Source organism: Phoxinus phoxinus (genome assembly GCF_949152265.1).
Source record: "Phoxinus phoxinus genome assembly, chromosome: 5".
In the NCBI taxonomy this organism is placed as follows: Eukaryota; Metazoa; Chordata; class Actinopteri; order Cypriniformes; family Leuciscidae; genus Phoxinus; species Phoxinus phoxinus.
The window spans coordinates 33,365,923-33,387,081 of record NC_136880.1 but is presented as its reverse complement, the minus strand read 5'-3'; the positions used below and the strand labels follow the sequence as shown (position 1 = coordinate 33,387,081).

Sequence of the window (21,159 nt, the reverse complement as noted above, 5' to 3'; positions counted from 1 at the left end):
GCTGCAAACATGTAACACACAAAAAGCATTGTTTTGGCACACGAAACTTACTTAATGCGTATTGATTATTCCTATTAATTAACAAATAATCTAGATAAAACCATGTGACAACTTGTCACTCAGACATAGCTACTGAGAGACAGTCTTTGTGACAACTTGCCCCGGTCGGTCTCTGTTCCAGTTCACTGCACTTTTATTACCGAGTTTATGTGACGTAATTACATGGCGTGGTATGGTATCGTATCCAAGTTTTCGTAATGGATCCAAACTCTAGGGGCGGAGAGACTGTTTCCATAACAGTATCCAACAGAAGAAAGTTTAATTCACAAATCGTCGGATTATGATGAGAGTTTTAAATAAAGGGTTCTTTCATATGAAAAGCATTTGGTCGCAGGGGAGAAGAGATATCGGATCTTCTTTGAACAAACCCATCAGAGTTTATCAAAAATGGTTGCTGATTATAACGGCTACTGGAAAATGATCTCCAACGAGAACTTTGAAGAGTACCTGAAAGCTCTGGGTGAGTTTTACAGCATTAAGATCCTTAAACTTCTGCTAGCCTATTCCTCATTTGGAGTAACGCTTGTTTTTAACACAACAGCGTAACATTTTAATTGAATAGGCTATTTTGTTTCAATAATATTTATTCTTTAATATTTTTAATTTTATTTCATGGACTAGACAATATTCAGTTCTAGATTATGCACCATTTATTTCTATGTAAAATTATACAAATATTACAGTAACTTAAACTTACTAAATGTATTTTAAATCCAATGCATGGAAGGCAGATTGGCACCATCTGTTGGAAGAAATTATGTAGGCCTAATATCGTGGCATAGCCACTAGATGCCAGTATATAGGGTTGTTTAATCCCTAGTTGCTTATAACAGTATTATCAGACATAATTCCTTACTAGGTTTTGCATTTGGATAAAAATTGGCATTATCAAATACTGCCTCATCGTTGCTGATTTGTAGATTTTACCTCAAAAATAGCTCATATTTTTCTTGTTACCCATTCATTTCTAATGGCGGTGATTTTTGACAGAGAAGATTGTGACCATTTAGCCTTTTATAGTCATTCATATAGCACAAAAGTTCCACAAAAGTCAACAAGTTTAGTACCATTCTAATAAAATATGCCAAGTGGCCTCTGTCCATCATGGCCTCCTAATCATCCCCATATACTGATCATAGACAGTATGATACTGATTGGCTTCATCACTGTCTCCTCTCCACCAGTAAGCTGGTGTGTGGTGGGCGTTCTGGCGCAATATGGCTGCCGTCGCATCATTCAAGTGGATGCTGCACATTAGTAGAGGTTGAGGAGATCCCCCCCCCCCCCCCCCCCCCCTTCTATGTAAAGCGCTTTGAGGTCTCAGAAAAAGCCCTATATAAATGTAACAAATTATTATAATAAAGCAAAAAGAAGAAGAAAAAACATAACCGAAGACCTTGTTAGATAAACAAAACCAGATATGTGGAAATTAGTTTAGCAAGGTGCCATTTACTTTGTGAAATATTACCTCTGTGAAATTACCTTTGTGGTGTTCTCAGGTGGTTGGTTAGTTTATTTTTCTCTATTTTATGTATTTGACCATATTTGTCACCCTATTGCCTACATAGGAAATCAGTGTTAAAAATAGATTATGTACTTTTCTTGCACAAATTTAGAAAATTATATTTGATCCAGTATTTATGTTGCATAAATAGAAACATTAAATATTTTTCAAGTGAGATTCTCTATGTAGCCTACTGTTTATCATGGTAAATTGTTGTAAGGGAAACAAAATTGCAGGTTTCTACTTTCTTTTTTTTTTCTTTTTTTTACTAGATATTGCACTAAAATAAAAGGTAGCGAGAACTACCACTGTGTTTTGGACATGTACCTTTGTATTCTTCAGATTACCATGTATAATAATATAATTTACCATGTAAATAATAGTGCATGTCTCTGGTAATCGTTCAGTACTGTTGAAATACCACGTTCTTTCCATCTGCAACCATCACACTATGGTAATCCTGGGGTACCTTTCGATAAGAGTATCCTGGGAAATTCACATTTTCACATGGGGTATACTTTTCTTTTCCAGATGTAAATGTAGCTATTAGAAAGATTGCCACCTTGCTGAAGCCTGATAAAGACATCAGTCAGGATGGAGATCACTTCATCATAAAGACTCTCAGCACCTTCAAGAACTACAACATGGACTTTGTGGTTGGTCAGGAGTTTGAGGAGGATCTGAGTGGAGTGGACGACAGGAAATGCATGGTGAGCAAACTTTCAAGGCAAACACTTGGCAGCTTGAGATCTTAAAAACATATATTATCTCAAATCTGCCACAACATTTGATTCTTCATCAATGCTGCCTCTTTGTATAGACACTAGATGTTGAAAGTAAGTTTCTCCAAAAATGTATCTGAATTTGAGATTTTTCTTACGTTTAAATAAATGTGCAAATGGGCCTGCATGGTTTATTAGATCTATTTTCACACAAAAATTATAACATTCCAGTATCAGTAATAATTCTTTTATAAGGATGCCATTTGTATAATTTCATTCCCCTTTAAAATCACTAACTGTGCATGTCATTTACAGTTCACAATCTCAACTAATAAGAAAAGGGAAAAGTGTGAAATGAGAGCAATAATTGGCTCTTTAATCTAATAAGAAGCGTTACTTTCTCTCCTTTCATTTCCCCCTCACTTTACCTTTCATTTGGAGAAATTTGGTATATCTAAGACCTGTGATGAGAGAATTGCAGATACAGTATGTAGAAATAATCATGTTTCTTGCTTAAATTTCTTTGTTCTGTAGAACACAAAAGAAGAACAAAGTAACTTATACAGGTTTGGAACAACATGAGGTTGAGTAAATGATGACAGAATTTTTATATTTGGGTGAACTATCCCTTTCTTTAACCCATTAGGTTGCCTTTTTGCTCCAAAAAATGACATTAATTTCCAATGGATAGTAGTACGAGAGCTGCATTGAGTTCTGAACATAAACATGTGCAGAGTATTATTTATTATAGTTGAGTTATAGTTTCCATTGCATGAGCAATTTGTTAGTTGTGTTGCACTGGATGTGTCTCCTCAATAAAAAACTGTGCATTGTTCACGTTCACTTTTTGATATAACTTGCAGCCAATAAACAACTCTTTAAACGTAGAGTTTAGTAAAGATGTTGTGACCCGGTTTGTCCTGAACAAAAATCACTCGCCCCATTTAGTCCACACAGTGCCAGACATTGTTTCTCTTCATTCTCTTCAGCCGCTGAAAGCAGACAGAGGAATAGGCATTTTCGACATACTTCTCTTTGTGCAGCATGTAATCAGTGCAAACACATTTGCAAACATGGGACAAATTAAATTTTCTCTTTGTGTCGATGAATTATAGATGTGCTTTTCTCCTCCAACTGCTATTGCAATATCCGTTCTGCTTCCCCGTGTCTTTGTAGTCCTAATGCAACTGTGTATTTTTTGCTGTATGTGTGTAGGTTAAAAATAAATCACCTTCTCTGTTATGCATTATAGACCACTATCACCTGGGATGGAGATAAACTGGTGTGCGTGCAGAAAGGAGAGATCGAGGGGAGGGGCTGGACCCACTGGATTGAGGGAGATGGGCTTCACTTGGTAGGCCAGTTCTCATGCATGTCATTAACGTCCTTGATGGTATTCCCTACCAGGTATGGTAGTTTCGCATACATCTAGTATAATATCAGAAATATAGCCGAAGGCATATACAGTATCTCAAAAACTGTTTAGGCTACGCGGCAGATGGCGGGGGAAGAGCTATTCTCAAATCTCAAAACTTTCATCCCTGTGATGATGCACCTGAAAAAGCATAACATTGACAGACTGATTATTATAATACATTTGAACTGTTTTTAATAATTATAATGGGCGTCAAACACCATCATTATGATTTGATAGGATTTTTAAATGAAGTTGACTGGAATATGATGGGTGGAGGTAATAATAACAACAGATGTTTGGCTTCAGCTGTGCGTTTGATCATGCATAATAAACCAAACCTCGTTTCTGACTGCGTTGCTGTAGTGTTACCAAAGAACTGGACATTACCGTCAGTAACTGGACAGTACCGGTCAAAAGTTTGGAAACATTACTATTTTTTATGTGTTTGAAAGAAGTATCTTATGCTCATCACGCCTGCATTTATTTGATCAAAAATACAGAAGAAAAAAATTTGCAACTGTGTATTTGCAATACACAGTTGCAAAAACAGGAAGTTTTTTTTAGCATCATTACTCCAGTCTTCAGTGTCACATGATCCTTCAGAAATCATTCTAATATGCTGGTTAATTAAATTATATTATGTGTGAAACAGTTGTGTTGTTTAATATTTTGTTATAACCTATGATACTTTTTTCAGGATTCTTTGATGAAGAAAAAGTGAAAAAAGAACACCATTTATTTAAAATAGATATCTTTTGTAACAATATACACTACCGTTTGTATATTGATTTTTAAAGAAATTAATACTTTTGTGCAGCAAGGATGTGTTAAATTATATTTTTTTTAAAGTGATTTTATTTTGAATAAATTCTGTATTTTTTACTTTTTTTTCATTAATAAGTCCTGAAAAAATAGAAAGAACTGTTTCCAACATTGATCTTTTTTTTTGTATTTTTGATCAAATAAATGCAGGCTTGATGAGCATAAAGACTTCTTTCAAAAACATTAAAAATAATAATGTTTCCAAACTTTTGACTGGTACTGTACATTGTTGTATTGTGATAAAAAAAAGAAGACCACTGTTCAGAAACATGTACCATGTTAATTATAGCAGAAACAAAACCTACATGATTTACTCTTCTGTGGAACACAAAAGAAGATATTTAGAAAAATGTCTCAGTGTTTTTGTCCACAAGACCCTGCTGACTTTCATTGTAGTCGTTCTTCAAAATATCTTTTGCGTTCCAAAGAGGAAAGAAAGTCATGCTGGTTTTGGAATTACATGAGGGTGAGTAAATGATGACAGAATCTTCATATTTAGGTCAACTTTTCCTTTATGTTTTCTCTGCTTGCAGGAACTGAGAGCCGGCGGGGTTGTGAGTAAACAGGTCTTCAAAAAGGCTTAAACCTGTACCGACATTATAAAGCAACACCCCCTACTGAACACTGGCAAAGAGATTTACAATTTAAAGTATATAAACTCCTGCCACATTTTCCAACATCTGTCTGTCTGTGTGCTCCATCATCTCCGCTATTGTGAAAACCATTCAAACACCATCTGTGATAGTCTGTCACAATCTATATGTGCTTGTTTGTTCTGATCCTCACAGAGGAAGATCTCCAGTGACTTTCATTCGTAGGTGCCGCCGCTTGTCATTTAGGTGTTATTTACATTAGTGGTGTAGAGAACACTGGGATAAGCTGCACTATAAGTGAACCATCAAACAACAGGTGCATCAGGATATTGTCTGGGACGCAACAAGAACAGTCCTCCGATTGGGAGCTTCTGTGTACATAAAAGTAATTAGACTCCAGAGAGGATGTGCTGAAGGAAAAATGATGTGACGAGTCGCAGTGCCGCCCGGCTGCTGTCGGTCTGATTGAAGAGCCTGTCAGTCTCTTGGGTTCTGAGTATGGCAGGGTTTTGCTTTCCTTCCCATCATGCCTCTGTGACTGTGCACACAAAAGAATACATAAATCAGTGAAATAAAGAGAAACGCATTGCGTTCTGCTGTTCATGCGCGTCTTAATGTGTTCGTTTGAACTTTCTATCCACACACTAGTTTAATAAAGGCATACCAGCAGGAATGTAAATTAAATATTGCCGCCGGTTTTGTGTGTGTTTTGAAAAATCCCGGTTGGCATGTTCACTTTTCATTATTGCTGAGATATGCTTCACCGGTTCTGAAGTATTACATGAATATTAAGTGAACTAAAGCAGGACACTTACATCCACTTATGAAGAAAACGAAAGGCATATAATTGGCAGAGTGTTGATAACTGTAGACCGCCGACCAGTAAAGTCTGTGCAGTCATTCATTTTCCAAATTTGGCCCGGAGTCTATCAGCGGCTTCCTGCCAGGTGTTCCTTTTAGCTAAAAATGTGTTACCCCACAATGGCAGTCCACTCAGCATCCACTTCCTTTTTTCATGCTAATGGCTCAAATATATTTTTTGGGTCTTGATTTACTTAAAATAGTGATCTGTTTGTACTAGTAACCTGAACTGTGTTTAGCACACTTTGAATTTATAAACCTGAGACAGATTATGCAAGCAAAATAATAAATTTTACGCTGTTTCACATTGATCAACACGTGAAAACATGTGACATTTACTTACTAAAAGTCCCTTGTGCCTTCAGAGGAAATTAACCATTGCAAAACTCATGGAATATTCTTAGGTCCAAATTTACTTGTGTCGGTCATAATAGGACGTATTATGTGTATGATGTATAGGTCATAATCGTGGGAGGGAGATGGAATTTCTCTTTTAACATAGATACTACCTTACCTGATGATGGACTTATCATTTCTAATTGGATTTGAGACTTGTAATGTAGGAATTCATGCAGACATTCTCGTGAAGAAAAGCAGCGGCATCGAATCTCCTCAAATTTTCACCAGTGTCAAAGAATCATCACACTCTCATTCAAAATGCCAGATGATTACAAAAAGCTATTGGAAAATGATCTCAAATTAGAACTCTAATGAGTACCTGAAAGCTCTCGGTGAGTCAATTACGAGTTCAAAAAGCAGGGAATCTTCTGTGGGCTTAATTAACATTATCATCGCACCGCACTATAAAACCTTTGGAACATAATTACATTACTAAGTTGGGCTGCATAATCCTAATTATTAATTAAATTAAAGACTAGACTTTATTATCATTTTTATAATTGAATTTGCACTCATGTTATTCATATCTATCGACATTTACATACATGCACTCACTGGACACTTTATTAGGTATACTGTTCAACTGCTTATAAACACACATATCTAATCAGCCAATCACATGGCAGCAACGCAATGCATTTAGCATCAGAATTGGGAAGAAAGGTGTTTTATTTTACTTTGAACGTGGCATGGTTGTTGCTGCCAGACGGGCTGGTTTGAGTATTTCAGAAACTGCTGATCTACTGGGATTTTTATCTCTAGGGTTTACATAGAATGGTCCGAAAAAAATAACATTTTCAATGAGTGGCAGTTCTGTGGGCAAAAATGCCTTGTTGATGCCAGAGGTAAGAGGAGAATGGCCAGACTGGTTTGAGCTAATAGAATGGCAACAGTTACTCTAATAACCACTCATTACAACTGAGGTCTGCAGAAGAGTGTAACAAGTCGAACTTCGAAGCAAATACGCTGCAGCAGCAGAAAACCACACTGGTACCAATCCTGCCAGCTAAGAATAGGAAACGGAGTCTCGATTTTTGTGCTGTGACATTCATATGCTAGGGTCAGAATTTGGCATAAACAACATGAAAGCATGGATTTTTGGCATACTTTAGACCCCTTTATAACAATTGAGCATCGTTTAAACATCACAGCCTGCCTGAGTATTGTTGCTGACCATGTCCATCCCTTTATGACCACAGTGTACCCATCTTCTGATGGCTACTTCCCGCAGGATAACATGAAATGACAAATCATCTTAAACTGGTTTCTTGAATATGACAGTTCACTACTCAAATGACCTCAACAGTCACCAGATCACAATCCAATAGCATCTTTGGGATGTGCTGGAACGGTATTCGCATCATGGATGCGCATTTGACAAATCTGCAACAACTGCGTGATGTTAGTATGGACCAAAATCTCAGAGAAATGTTTCCAGCACCTTGTTCAATCTATGCCCTCAAAGAATTAAGGCAGTTCTGAAGTGAGTGTATATATTTACGTGTATTAGTGTGTTTAAATATGTCATTTAAATGGCCAGTTTTCAAATAGTCTTTGAAAATGTAAACACAGAAGTAACAGAAATATAAACACTGGGAGTTAATTAATCTCGGTTTGATTTTGGCTCTGGTTCCTGGCAGACCCACATTTCGCGATTAGGAAAACTGCCACTGTGATGAAGCCAACAATGGCATCTCTGAGAATGGAGATCGCTTCATCAATGAGACAGTCACCATAGACGGCGTGACATTGACTGTAGTTTGCCAGGAGTTTGATCTGCCGGGAGCTGATGAAAGTATTTTGATTAGGCTATCCTATTTCGATTTAAATGTATAATAACTTCTGTAAGATTAATTTCAACATTTGAATCAGCACCTTTGTTTTTTTTTCTCTATTTATATGCTATGGAAATTGGTAGAGGCATCAAATCATAAATCTATTAAGCATATAAAATGCAAAGGCCTACATTATACGCTCCGTCTGTAGTGATATACTCTGCAAAGTTATGATGAAAATATTAATAATCATAATCATGGGCCTTATTCATCATTGTCATCATTATTGCACTGACAAGATAAACCAGATGTGCTAAAAAGATAAGAGCAGATGGTTGTGTTGTTATTTTTGTCTTGTTTATCTCTTGTTGTATATAAAGCTCTTGGCATAATAGAAAAACTGGTCTTTAAGAAATCCTGTACCAAGGTCTATAATATAGCAAAAGCATTCCTGTTCCCTGAAACTTCTTCACTTTCTTCTCTCCTTTCTTACCCCCCATGACACCGTGTCAAAACAACAGTAACATCTAAATTAACTGATTTTATTCAAGTAATAAATGTTAGTCAACATCACTGAATCCAAATGCATTGATTTATACCAACAAAGCTATTTTATGCTTTAAGTCGGGTAGAATAGAAATAGCTCTTTACGGTAGCTATTGCATGTTAGCATTGGAAGGTATATTCAAAAAGCAAAAAAAGTAGGTGTGTGTGTGTTACAAGAAATGTGGGTTATGCGTATCTGACTCAATATGAAAGGCAAGGAGAGCACAGACAAGAAGAAAGATGATGGATGTAGTCTGGCTCCTGCAGCCCTCATACAAGCTCGATGGAAAGGGTGTTGGACCCTGTGTATATTGTCCCATGTGTACAAAAAATGTGCCAACAAAATGAAAATAAAGAGAGATGGAATGAACCTGTCTGTGTGGTGGTGGTTTTGTATTTGTTTGTTTGTTTGTGTGTGTGTATAGTAGTCAGAGTTTCTAATCACCAAGTGCATTTCTATGCATCAAAACTCCATGGTAAAATATCTCATATATCTATAACATCAAATTCTAGCATGAAGATAAGGTATACGTTTCTCTAAGTTAAGATGTCTGAGTTTGACATATTCAGGTAATAATAGGCTACTTCAAAAATCTTATTTTAACAGACTATGATGAAACATATCTAAAGGACTGTAGCTTAGGTCATGCAGCATTGGTTTAGTGGACTAAAATGTAGGGTACGTCACATGTATGTAAACTATTTTAAAATGGTGTACTTATTTGGCAGGCAATGTGCATTGAGCATGTTACATCAGACACAATTAATGTTTCTGTAAAAGTATCCAGGATTACCTATTTACAACATAATCTTTTTCTCATGCCACAGCCACTTATAGGGGCCTTATGGGGCTTTTTTTATTCTTAATCTAATATCTTCAGTTTAAATCCTCTTTATTTTTTATAGCCTATACGTTTCTTACTTATCATTTAGGCCTGTAGCTTTTAAGGATAAAGGGTCAAAGAGAATTTTGTATTGCTCTGCATGCTTCCATCCATATTATGCACGAGTTAGATTCATACTGGATGATAGAAATAAAGCCGTATGCTAATTTAGATTAATTGGTAAAGGATGGGATGTGTGCCATAGTGAAGGTCATGTGAGCAAAAACTTGTTCTATAGACTATAGTGAGCCTGAATCACAAATTAATGTCACTCTCTTCAAGATATTCTAAGAATCTTAGACCTCTAATTTACATGTCAACAGAGAAATTAGTTTTCAGTTCATTTAATCTAAAAGTTAATGTAGCAGAACGGTGTAAATCCATGTGAATAATGCAACAATTGTCTCCTCCTCCTACCATTAGGCTAATCCATGTGTTCCGATATCCTGAACTTTGATCCTCAAGGCGTTATGCACGGGATTGTGCACATTGTGGTAGTGTTTTTAGTTACTGAGCACATGTGTCGCGATTATGAGCTGATCCGATTAATATGGTGGTAAATAAAATGCGGTGCTGATAGTCAGAGAGCTGCACTACAGGAGCTGGGAACGATCAAGCATCAGGTCTCCTCTAAAACACACTTTCAGGACACGAAGAAAATCACATTTCACAATGCCTGCTGATTATACTGGCTGCTGGAAAATGATCTCCAGTGACAACTTTGAGGAGTATCTCAAAGCTCTCGGTAAGTTTTTTTTAGTGGTTTTTTTTTTTTTTTTTTGATATAGCCTACTGTAAGGGTATGTGACTGTCTGAATTATTTCTTTATTTATTAAAAACAAAAAACATTCCAACTCTAAATTCTTGAATGAAACAGTGGCTCGAATCGTCGGTAGCAGTTCGCGGTGTTCAGATTCGCTCGGTGGCCGTTTCTACAAGTCGTTACACCAGATGGCGAACTGAATGTTGTTGAATGAGTTAAATTATTCACACTCAACCGATTTTTACCGAAATTGACTCACAAATGCCTTTCAAATCGGTCAACATTGTTCACAAACGAGACGATCCGACTCGTTCAGAAAGGGGCGTTTTCGTTCTCTACTTCCAACCAATTTGCTCTTAAATGCTCTTTCACAGCCCGCACTTGCATGCCATTGGTCGTGCTATTGTCTGTCTTTAAATCAGAACGAAAGGCCTAGTAGGAAATTAGTTTAGATCATTTAAAATATATTAGCTGGAAAGTCTAGGTCTATTCCAAAGCATTCTTGAATTACAACCATTTAAGTTTGGATAGTGATTTTCATGTCTATGTGGAAAAAAAGGTGGGGGGGCGGGGGGTCACAGTTAAAGGATAATTCCGGTATTTAACACCTTGTGGTTAGTGGTGTTCATTGATGATTATAAACAATATATCGTCGCAATATATGATTCCAATCCGTTTATTTTGCTATAGTGGAACTATTTTTTCAACAATGGGATTTTACAAAATAAAACACGACAGAAACTGTATTTCGCAACACTTTTTGGTTCTGGAACATCAACTAACATCACTAATCACTCGGTGAGTTGCACAGTTTTGAAAAATAATGTTAAAGGTTGTTTTAATGACATTTTCGGACATGCCCATTGACTCCAATGTTAAATGGGTCCATGGCCAATTCTTTTATAGTCAAAAACTCGAGAGAGGAACCATTGTCAAAAAGATTTTGTCCACCACTCTTGTTCATCCAAAACAAACTACAATATAGACTCAAGGTGTTAAATACCGGAATTATCCTTTAAGGGGTTAATGAAAGTATTTTATGTTTCAACTGGCATTGATTTATAAACAGGTCTGTTAACCGGCCACTAATTGTAATTTTATTTTTTCTCTCACAATTCCTGAAGATGTTAATGTTGCTATCAGGAAAATTGCTGTTTTGTTAAAACCTGACAAAGATATCACCCAGAATGGAGATCACTTTGTCATCAAGACTGTCAGCACATTCAAGAACTATGACATGGACTTTGTGGCTGGTCAGGAGTTTGAGGAAGACCTGGGTTCAGTCGATGGCAGGAAATGTATGGTGAGTGTACCAACATTTTCCTTTCATGCAATAAGTATAATCCAGAAGTATGAATTGCAGTGATGGAGAGAAAAAATTGACGAGACATAAATTATAGTGTTTGTCTGCTGCTGCTTTTTTCAGTCTTTTGGCCTGGAAATGGCTGAAATAGCTTGGCTTTCTCATTTGATTTCTGCTCACTTGAATGACTTATTTGATTGTAATCCCCTCATGTGTACGTGGAATGCAGTTGCATACAGAAAGCCATTTAAAACTGCAATGACTGAAATATTAAGTGAGAGCTCCAAAGTTTTATCCTTATTTTAGTCATTCAGATGTTCAGCTTTTGGTGGCTCTTGTTAGTCAACCTACTCCAAACTTGAGAAAAAAAATATTTAAATGTTATGCTTCAGTGTCATAAAAATATTAAAAAGGCAAGCATTCATTTATCTGATTAAGTAAGACATGAGCGGAATAAATTAAACAAAATTTGATCACAGAAATTGTATCTAAGCAGTTTTTTTTAATGGAATAATGCAGTACTTGTTATAAATGATTTACCCATGCACTTCATTATTTTTTAAAATTCAAGTGCCCTTGTCATCTTTAATCAAAATAACTTCCCCTCCCACTTGCAGCGACATGTCTTCTCTTCTCTGATGATGTGTTTACTGGCGCGAGGGCGGGACAACCTGTCACTCACATGACATCACAGTAATAGCAAAACACAACCATCCAATCAATTCCCGATGGACAAAGTCAAGTCCCGCGCTACATTTGTTTTTTCTTGTTGGAGAAGCCATTTTACTTGGATAATATATGTCACAATAGGGAAGAAAAGACTATCTCGGACTTTAAATTACTTTGGCAACATCCATCCATTACAGTTTCACTGTTGCTTTGAGGTGCAATACCCAACATAAAACCTTCCCATTTAATTTGAAAATATATAATTTATGTTATAGATGAAATATCAAACCATAAATTCCACTTATTTAAACTTGTTGTAGTAAACTTTGCATATTTGTATTGTTTAATCCACAGACTACCATCACCTGGGATGGAGACAAGCTTGTGTGTGTGCAGAAAGGAGAGATTGAGGGCAGGGGCTGGACCCACTGGATTGAAGGAGATGAACTTCATTTGGTGTGTAATGTATTACCAAACTACACTTGAAACATCTTTTCTTATACACTCTCATCTGCCCCCATACAACAATTACTTTGTTTTTGGAAGCCGTGAGTTAGTGTAAAACATATGGTAACTGATGATACAAATGACACGTGCTCACCAGTGTGTATCAGGGGCTCATTGTGCAGGGAACGTTATTATTGTTTCAAGGCTATTGTGCTATTGAACTCATCTAAAACGTTAACAACAGATGTTCGACCACATCTGTGCAATGTTGCGCTTAATTACCCCAAGCAACCCCTTTGACAAAAAAAGTGAAGAATCTATATTTAGGCACATAGCACCACCTGCTGGTGAGAAGTGCCATTTGCCTTAAGGAACATGATTTATCTGTAAAGGATGTGGTTGTGTAGTGCAAAGGATATTAATTCTGGTTACCTTTGTCCTGGAAAATCTGTTTTGTTTTATAATTCTGTTCTGTATATTTTCTATGTAGGAGCTGAGAGCAGCTGGAGTTGTGAGCAAGCAGGTTTTCAAGAAGACTTAAGCTTACGTTGTATAGTTAAGCCTCCTAGTGGAAAAGACAGAAACAACCACCATAGACTGAGCTGTGCATCCATTCATCCTCTCATTCATCAATCTTTCTGTTTGCACTTGCATTTTGCATATATGCATCTGCTTGATGTGCCTTTCTAGAGTCCTCATCAGACAAAGTTTATTCCAAATGAGCAATTACTTTAGTGGATTACCTGTTAAATTCATTTGTGTGTGGGTTTGGTATGTTATAGTGCTGTGGTCACTAAGCCTCCTAACTGGGAGCTTTACTGCTGTCTAAAAATACCGCCTTTACATCTGAGGGTCTTTCTGTCTGGAGGAGAGAAGATGGGTCTTGACCCCACAGCAAATTGAGCTCTTTTCAGAAGCAGGAGGAGGAGGATGATATGAAGAGGGTCTGTAAACCTGCACTGCTGCATCCCTTGTATATCATGTGTGCTGAAAGTGTGACAAATCACAACTAACAAAATAAAGAAAACTGATGAGAATAGCGAACATGCATGTTTTCGTGTTGCCTTTTATTTTCTTTGACAAAGTTTCACCACACATTGTTTACATGACATAAATAAGTTGAGGGATGAAAAAGACAATGTCTACTCTTGAAAATGACTATTATTAATAGGCAGGAGCGTTCACTTTTATTCACAGTAGATTACTTGTGGTTCAAGGCACATCAGTTGAGAACTTGTTTCTTAAAAACCTGTTTACACACCACTCCACAGACTCGCATTTCCTGTTAATTAAAAACATTTTTTAGTTATTTTTGATCAAATAAGTTCAGCCTTGGTGAGCATTAGAGACTTCTTTAAAAAAAAAAAAAACATTGTACCAACAACCCCAAACTATTGAAGTTAGAGTTTAGTGGTCATTATGCACAAATATAGTTGAGTAACACATGAAGAATCCCAGACAGTCGTATAATTAAATCATTAAATAGATTTCAGCTTATACACATTTGAAACATGTTTGCTATTGTAATGTGTGACTGCCGCGGTAATGATGTTATCTCATTAATTGCATTGTTGACTACCAACAACAAGAATCAGCCAAGTGTGACCTTTCATTATACAACAGACCATGTCCTCGTATGAACTGCGTCCTTATACAAACTTACCACATGTAACTCATCCCCTTTCACCCACTGTGTCCAGCCCCTTCCCTCCTTTTCTCCTTTCTGCACACACACCAGTTTGTCTCCCTCCCAGTTTACCGTGGTCTACAAAACAAGGACAGATACACGCCACTAAAAGAGATGAAGCTGGAACCGACTGACAATTCACTCAGAATAGAGAATAAATAGTGTACTTTACCAAAAACATAATTCAATTCAATTAACACACACACACAAAAAAAAAAATTATTAGCAGAATCATAAACAGACTGGTTTATAATTAATTTACTACATTTTGTTGATCTTATTATTTGCCTCTCTCTAAAAAAAAGTCTATATAGAAACTTAAAGGGTTCTGTCAGGTGCTTCCTTTCCCAATATGGGATCATAAATATAAATTAAATTAAATAAACTTCATGTGGAACTGAAAAAATGAAGTTATGTGAACTTTACAAATCCACATAACTTATTTTTTTTTCAATTCCGTAGGTTTATTTAATTTTAAGGCAATGGGTTTCCTTACTTTTGTAAGTTAAGCCAACTGATCACTTTACAGTGTAGAACCTTTTTGCATAAAGAATTCTTTAAAAATGAGTAAAAAAATGGAACCCCAGTGAACCTTTTTTTTTCTAAGAGTGAATTGGAAGAATTGGAAGTCTCACATTCACAATAGCTCAATTCCGGGTTAAAAAAAGGTGAATAGCAAAACAAAATGGATTTAACATTTAACCCCAATAAAGCTTTCATTGTAAACTGAAAACAAACACTGTACTAACATGCCTAAACTAGTTGACCTCACGTTCCCGGAGCACCAGGTGTTTGCGGCATTAGCCGAAAACCTGGATTTAAGATGCAATAGGTCATTGTAGTAAATCTCAATCTAATCCTATTTAATGGCATAATCACTTGACAAGTCATACTTGACAATAGGAAATACAGGTCAGAATAGAACTACATGTAGAATCCAGTATAGAGAACATTTTGTGCAATGGAAAGTTTCCATGGATGTTATATCTCTCATGCAATCATAAAGAACCTTTATTTTTAAGAGTGTAATACACAAAAAGGTTTTGTTTTCCAGTTCTGATCTTACATTTCTGTTTAGGTGCACTTTAATCTGTACCATATAAGGAGGACACTTACCATACATTTCCTGTCATCTACCCCAACCAAATCCTCCTCAAACTCCTTTCCAACGTCAAAATCCATATGGTAGTTCCTAAAGGTGGTGAGAGTCTTGATATTAAAATGATCACCATTCTGAATAATCTCCTTATCAAAGATGAGATAGCTGGCAATTTTTCTGATGACAAGATTCACATCTGTAAGTTGAATACATATAGAATTGGTCATACCCTTTTATGGTACATGAGCCAATTTTTACTGTACTGTAAATCAACAAAATATAATCAGGTCTGCCAGAGATACAACTTTACAAAAAGTACAAAATACAAGCATATAAAAAATTATGATCAATAAGTTATGACAACATGTGTTTTTTAAGTTATACAAGATTCACCTCGTTTTTTAAAGTCTGTTTAATGTAATTTAAGTTGAAATTACTTAAACACCCAAGTTGATTGTACTCAAAAATTTAAGGCAACAACTTTGTTTTACCATTTTCAACAGAATATATTATAACATCTCCCATACCTCGTTCAGCAATAAAAATTCATGTCACAGGGGTATAATAAATAAATGAATAAATATAAAATGAATATATATCATACCTAGCACTTCCATGTATTCATCAAAGTTTTCATTACTTGTCATTTTCCAGTATCCATTCATGTCCACAGGAGACATCTTTGCTGCTTTTTTGCGTTTGTCTCACTGGTGTGGCGTCTCAAATCACACGGCAGGTTGTAAACCTAAAGCCAATTAGGGCCTTTGGATTATCTCAAAGAGCATTTACACATGTTGTAGGACACATGTAGTGGATTTTTTCCTCTTTTTCTTTTAGCTCTGTCAAGGGGAGTGAATTCCAATGCGTGATGCATCTCATGACCTCATGTCAGTCACTGCATGTGAACTGACAGATATGTCTGTTTGTTATTGTTTTGATTCTCAGTCTGTCAGCAGCACAACTGTCAGTCAAAGCAACAATCACAATGCTGTCAAAAGGCTTCCATTTATGCTTACAGACTCTAGAGCAAGAGAGAGAGAGAGAGATGGGAGAATTGTTCAGGTGAAGACCTGTCAGTAATGAGGTCAGTCTCCATCCTGACTAAATTACTCTGAAGTGTCTGAAATATAGAATAAAATATACATGAGATTCCTGAGATGTTTATTTTTCTGAACATGGCCTATTTTCTTTTCCATCATGTGTGCTTTTGCCAACCAAACTTGTCTTTGTGTATCTACACTACCATTCCAAATTTGAGGGTCCATAAAGGGTCTTAAAAGCCTCTTATGCTCAACTAGGCTGCATTTATTTGATCAGAAAATATGCTCAAACAGTAATATTGTGGAATAACATTACGATTTTGTCCTGTTATGTTGGTGTTTTGTTTTTGTTTTCATGGACTTTTACTTTTGTATCACTTTATTTCCTGTTTCCTTCCATTGTCATGGGTTGTGTTCATTTGTTGTCATGGTGATTCATTGTTTCCTTGATTATAGTTCACACCTGTCTATTTTAATATATTTCAAAAATGTAATATATTCCTGTGATGGCAAAGCTGAATTTTCAGCATCATTACTCCAGTCTTCAGCATCACAGAAAATCACCTTCAGAAAGTCTAATATGCTGATTTTGTGCTCAAGAAATGTTTCTTATTATTCCAATGTTAAAATCTTGCTTTTTGATATTTTGGTGGAAACCGTGATAAAAAAAAAATCAGGATTCTTTGATGAATAGAAAGTATAAAATAACAACATTTTAAATATAAATCTTTTGCAACATTATAAATATCTTTACTCTCATCTTTGTTGTGTTATTTTCTTTAAAACCCCTCAAGTCACGTCATTCCATGTCATTTAGTTTTTCCAATGGAATAAAAAGCAGATTTTTGTTGTTTTTTTATTTATTTATTTATTTTTGCTGTTCTTGTTGTTTGTTTTGACAGACAGATTGACAGAGTAGATCCATGGAAATTTCGTACAAAAATGTCTACTTTTGTGTTCATGTAGGCAATTTAAGTTTGAATCTACATCCAGATCTTTTTCCCTTTTTGTAATAGAAAGGCTTACTACAACACATGCTAAAATATTCTTCCTCTGTACTTTCATATTCGTCCTACTTTCTTACAGGCCTGTTTGATGACACGCTGGATGGAGCATTCAAGATAAAGTCTGACTCATAAATATACACTAAGTGCTGGAACAGTGGTGACAGAATAAAGTGTAGCCTTTGGGTATTCTGATCTTCTGAACATCAAACGCTGGAAATGGTCCTTGTTCTTTCTGACATATTTCCTCTTATCTTGTCTTCCATGCTTAACAATAGAGTCCAAATACAGAGTTTCTCAGATCACAGGAATGAAGATCAAAAAATGACGTTGTATAACGCCCCACTCGCCCCCTTTTCTGCAGCATCTCAGTGGGTGGGAGATTTAAAACATTGTTTATGCACTATATGCCATTTGCATTGAAATTACTTTTTTATTCATTAAAGAATCCTAAATGAAAGGTATCACGATTTCCACAAATATTGATTATAATAAGAAATATTTCTTGAGCACCAAATAAACACGTTAGAATGATTTCTGGAGGATCGTGTGACACTGAAGACAGGAGTACTGATGCTGAAAATACAGTTTTGCTATCACAGGAATAAATTACATTTTAATATATGAATATTAATATAATGTATTCAAATATAAAGCTGTTTTTAGGGTTTGGCAACACGAGCGACAACAACCATTCTCAACGCCTTTGTTCAAATGAACAACGACATGGTGACAATGGCAGTGCAGATAGTTGAATAAAGCGTCGGAACACCTCAGACAACAGCGACACTGGGAAAATTACAAACCTTGACTGTTGTGGAATCTTATTTACTGTATAGTATGTATCCAGAACATATTTTAATACAAGCTACTGCAAAGATTGTGTTGATAAATAAGATGCATTTTACATAATGAGATCAGAATAGCACAACTTCTCTTAAATAACAAATAGTGCACAGGGAATATTAAAGGCAACCTTACTAACTAAACAGAAAAGGAAAGGAACCCCAAAGATCCTTCACAGTGTAGTGGCCTGTGGTAAATACATTTTGATCTGGCCACTTTACTTTTTTTCAGTAGGTGAGGGGTCTTCTCTTCTTCAATTATAGGTCAGAGATCTCCCTTATCTTTACTCTGCTCTCTCCCCTCATTGTGAATAAACAGTTGAGTATAAAAGCTCCTCACTTGACCTGGTATAATGCCACTGAAGTCAAGAGTTCATCACACAACCATGCCCGTGGATTTCACTGGAAAATGGGAGCTGGAGTCGAGCGAAAACCTTGAGAATTTCCTTAAAGCACTGGGTAAGCCTGATCAGATGTCTGCTATCAGTTTAAGTCAGCAGAGAAATAAGAGAAAGCTATATTTGTGCCATTTTCTAACTCTGGTTATGCCACTTTATGATATAGACAAAGCCTAAAGAATGAGAAATGACCATGCCAAGATGCAAATATTTTGTTATTCTTACATACACAGACATTGACTTTGCCTTTCGGAAGATTGCAGCCCACCTCACTCCAACAAAGATCTTCACCCAGGATGGGGATAGCTTTGTGATTAAGACACAGAGCACCTTCAAAAGCTATGAGCTGATCTTCACTGTTGGAGTTGAGAAGGAAGAATTTACTAAGGGATTTGACAACAGGTCGATAAAGGTGAACAATTCCCTTTATAAATGTGATCCTCTTCTAATGTCATAAATGTATTTACCTATAGTTACCCCAGCCTTGGGCTGTTGGCCATGATCTCAGTCAGTTTGTTCAGTGAACAGTAAAACAAATAGAGAACAGGCCTCAACTTTTACCCAAAAGTACAAAACACCTTAAATGTCTTTTTTTCACATGTCATTTCAATACAGGTTTATTTATGTAAACCAGGGGTGGACGAAGTACAAATCAAATAAGTAAAAGTACAGATACCAGAACATATTACTCCAGTAAAAGTACAAATTTTCAGAGTAAAAGTATAAAAGTATACTTGATTTTCATGTAAGTCTGATCAATGAGCCATATATTAATTCTAGCCATATTTACAGGCAAGCTAGTCAGTAGACAGCACTAATAAGAAAGAATAGTGCTTTGATATGTACTGCAAATAAGCAATAGCTCTTTTTTATGCACCATGGCCCCAAATTATATGATGATCAACTTTAAAAAATATATATATATTATTAAAACAAGTGAGCATAATTTGTATAAAAAGAAATTGTAAAATGACTTTGGTTTTCATTAAAATCATGTAAATAAATATAGAATATTAATGAACAATATTTGTGTTACATTTAGACTCTGGTGACCTGGGAAGGTGACAAATTGGTGGCCACCCAGAAAGGTGAGAAAGCCAACCGGGGATGGAAACACTGGATAGAAGATGACAAACTTTATCTGGTGAGCATCCTCATGGATAATATTAACCAAAACAATGTTAAAGACATTTAAAGTGTATGGTGCATATATCCTTTTATAAAATTCCTGCTCTACTCACAAGGGATACGTGTTGACCTCATGATAATTTTACTTGCAGGAATTGACATGTGAGAATGCTGTGTGCCAACAAGTGTACAAAAGAAAAGACTGAATTTTCATGTGATCCAATGTCACATTCATTTAGCTACTCGACAAGTCTATCAAAATCAAGCTGTGTGTTAACTTGAGGCATCACTGCTTTCTCAGGAGATGAAAATGAAAATGTAACACTGTCAATACTTCAGTGGGAGTTTGTTTCTTCTGTCTGAATAAAGATAATAAGACATTACAGTATGAGTCGGTATCCAACATTGTATAAAATATTTGAAGATTAAATGTGCATCAAATACATGGGTTTTTGATCTCTCAATCATTTTTGTATTGCATTGCATTATATGTTTGGCCCCCACAATTAAAAACTATTGATCATATAAGCATTTAAATATCACTTTACTATTATTTGGAGACACTGTATTCAATGACAACTGATATTTAGATTCAAGTAGTCTGCTAAGATCTCATTGAATAACATTACACAAGCAATCAGAATTTCTTCTTACTTTTTGGCCATATAAATATCAGCAACTTGCAACCAAATTGCATATTTTTGCTCAGTTATTTTCTTCGTCATGAGATCCATTTTTTTTTCTTCACATTATACCAGCCATAAAAGCTTGATGTAGCCTATTATACTCAACAACAACAAAAACAGAGGCTATGCTCATTTTGATGTAGATTATTTTAGATAGGCTACTGTTTCATAATTTAAAAAAAAAAAAAATGAGCAAAACAAAATAGTTTTACATTGGATTGGAGGACTATAAAGATTGATAGTGTAGCCTAACCATTAAGAAGAGACTGCAGACACTGATGGTGTCTGCAGTCTAATAATATTTAATAATTAATACTTTCTTTTTATTATTATTAGGCCTATTATTATTATTATTATTATGGTTGAAAATTTAGATATAGACTAGAGATAGTGTGGAAAACTGTGGAAATTGTATAGTTAGGCTACTTTTGAGTCAATGCTGCTGAGAGACTATTACATAGCCTACATTTTAATATTTAAATAATTTATTTATTAGGCTATATCATA

At 35.7% G+C, this 21,159-nt stretch overlaps 3 protein-coding genes across 10 annotated transcripts; 2 read left to right on the top strand and 1 right to left on the bottom strand.

Moving 5' to 3' along the window:
* The first annotated feature begins 121 nt into the window (after positions 1-121).
* Positions 122-13,814, top strand: LOC306998473 (retinol-binding protein 1-like). Of its 5 annotated transcripts, XR_013797568.1 has the most exons (5): positions 142-520; positions 2,096-2,274; positions 3,539-3,640; positions 5,059-5,174; positions 5,314-5,720. XR_013797568.1 is itself a non-coding variant. In XM_079612591.1 (4 exons), the coding sequence occupies exons 1-4, from the start codon at positions 448-450 to the stop codon at positions 5,107-5,109; spliced, it is 405 nt and encodes a 134-aa protein (XP_079468717.1). In that variant the 5' UTR covers positions 122-447; the 3' UTR covers positions 5,110-9,063. The 5 variants fall into 5 exon arrangements, 4 of the variants coding, with proteins under 4 accessions (XP_079468717.1, XP_079468719.1, XP_079468718.1 ...); XM_079612591.1 differs by having other exon boundaries at positions 122-520; positions 5,059-9,063; XM_079612593.1 differs by lacking the exons at positions 2,096-2,274; positions 3,539-3,640; positions 5,059-5,174; positions 5,314-5,720 and adding exons at positions 11,471-11,649; positions 12,673-12,774; positions 13,256-13,813 and having other exon boundaries at positions 308-520.
* Positions 5,023-16,282, bottom strand: LOC306998471 (retinol-binding protein 1-like; the record flags this gene model as incomplete). 4 transcript variants are annotated; one of them, XM_079612587.1, is made up of 4 exons in its annotated part: positions 16,156-16,280; positions 15,569-15,644; positions 14,429-14,530; positions 5,372-5,656 (listed from the first exon to the last, which is right to left on the bottom strand). In XM_079612587.1, the coding sequence occupies exons 2-4, from the start codon at positions 15,632-15,634 to the stop codon at positions 5,372-5,374; spliced, it is 453 nt and encodes a 150-aa protein (XP_079468713.1). In that variant the 5' UTR covers positions 15,635-15,644; positions 16,156-16,280. The 4 variants fall into 4 exon arrangements, with proteins under 4 accessions (XP_079468712.1, XP_079468713.1, XP_079468711.1 ...); XM_079612585.1 differs by having other exon boundaries at positions 15,569-15,747; positions 16,156-16,273; XM_079612588.1 differs by lacking the exon at positions 5,372-5,656 and adding an exon at positions 13,816-14,047 and having other exon boundaries at positions 15,569-15,747; positions 16,156-16,273.
* A 2,477-nt stretch (positions 16,283-18,759) lies between these two features.
* Positions 18,760-20,490, top strand: rbp2b (retinol binding protein 2b, cellular). Its single transcript, XM_079612589.1, has 4 exons — positions 18,760-18,899; positions 19,072-19,250; positions 19,881-19,982; positions 20,119-20,490. The coding sequence occupies exons 1-4, from the start codon at positions 18,794-18,796 to the stop codon at positions 20,170-20,172; spliced, it is 441 nt and encodes a 146-aa protein (XP_079468715.1). The 5' UTR covers positions 18,760-18,793; the 3' UTR covers positions 20,173-20,490.
* Positions 20,491-21,159: the final 669 nt, after the last annotated feature.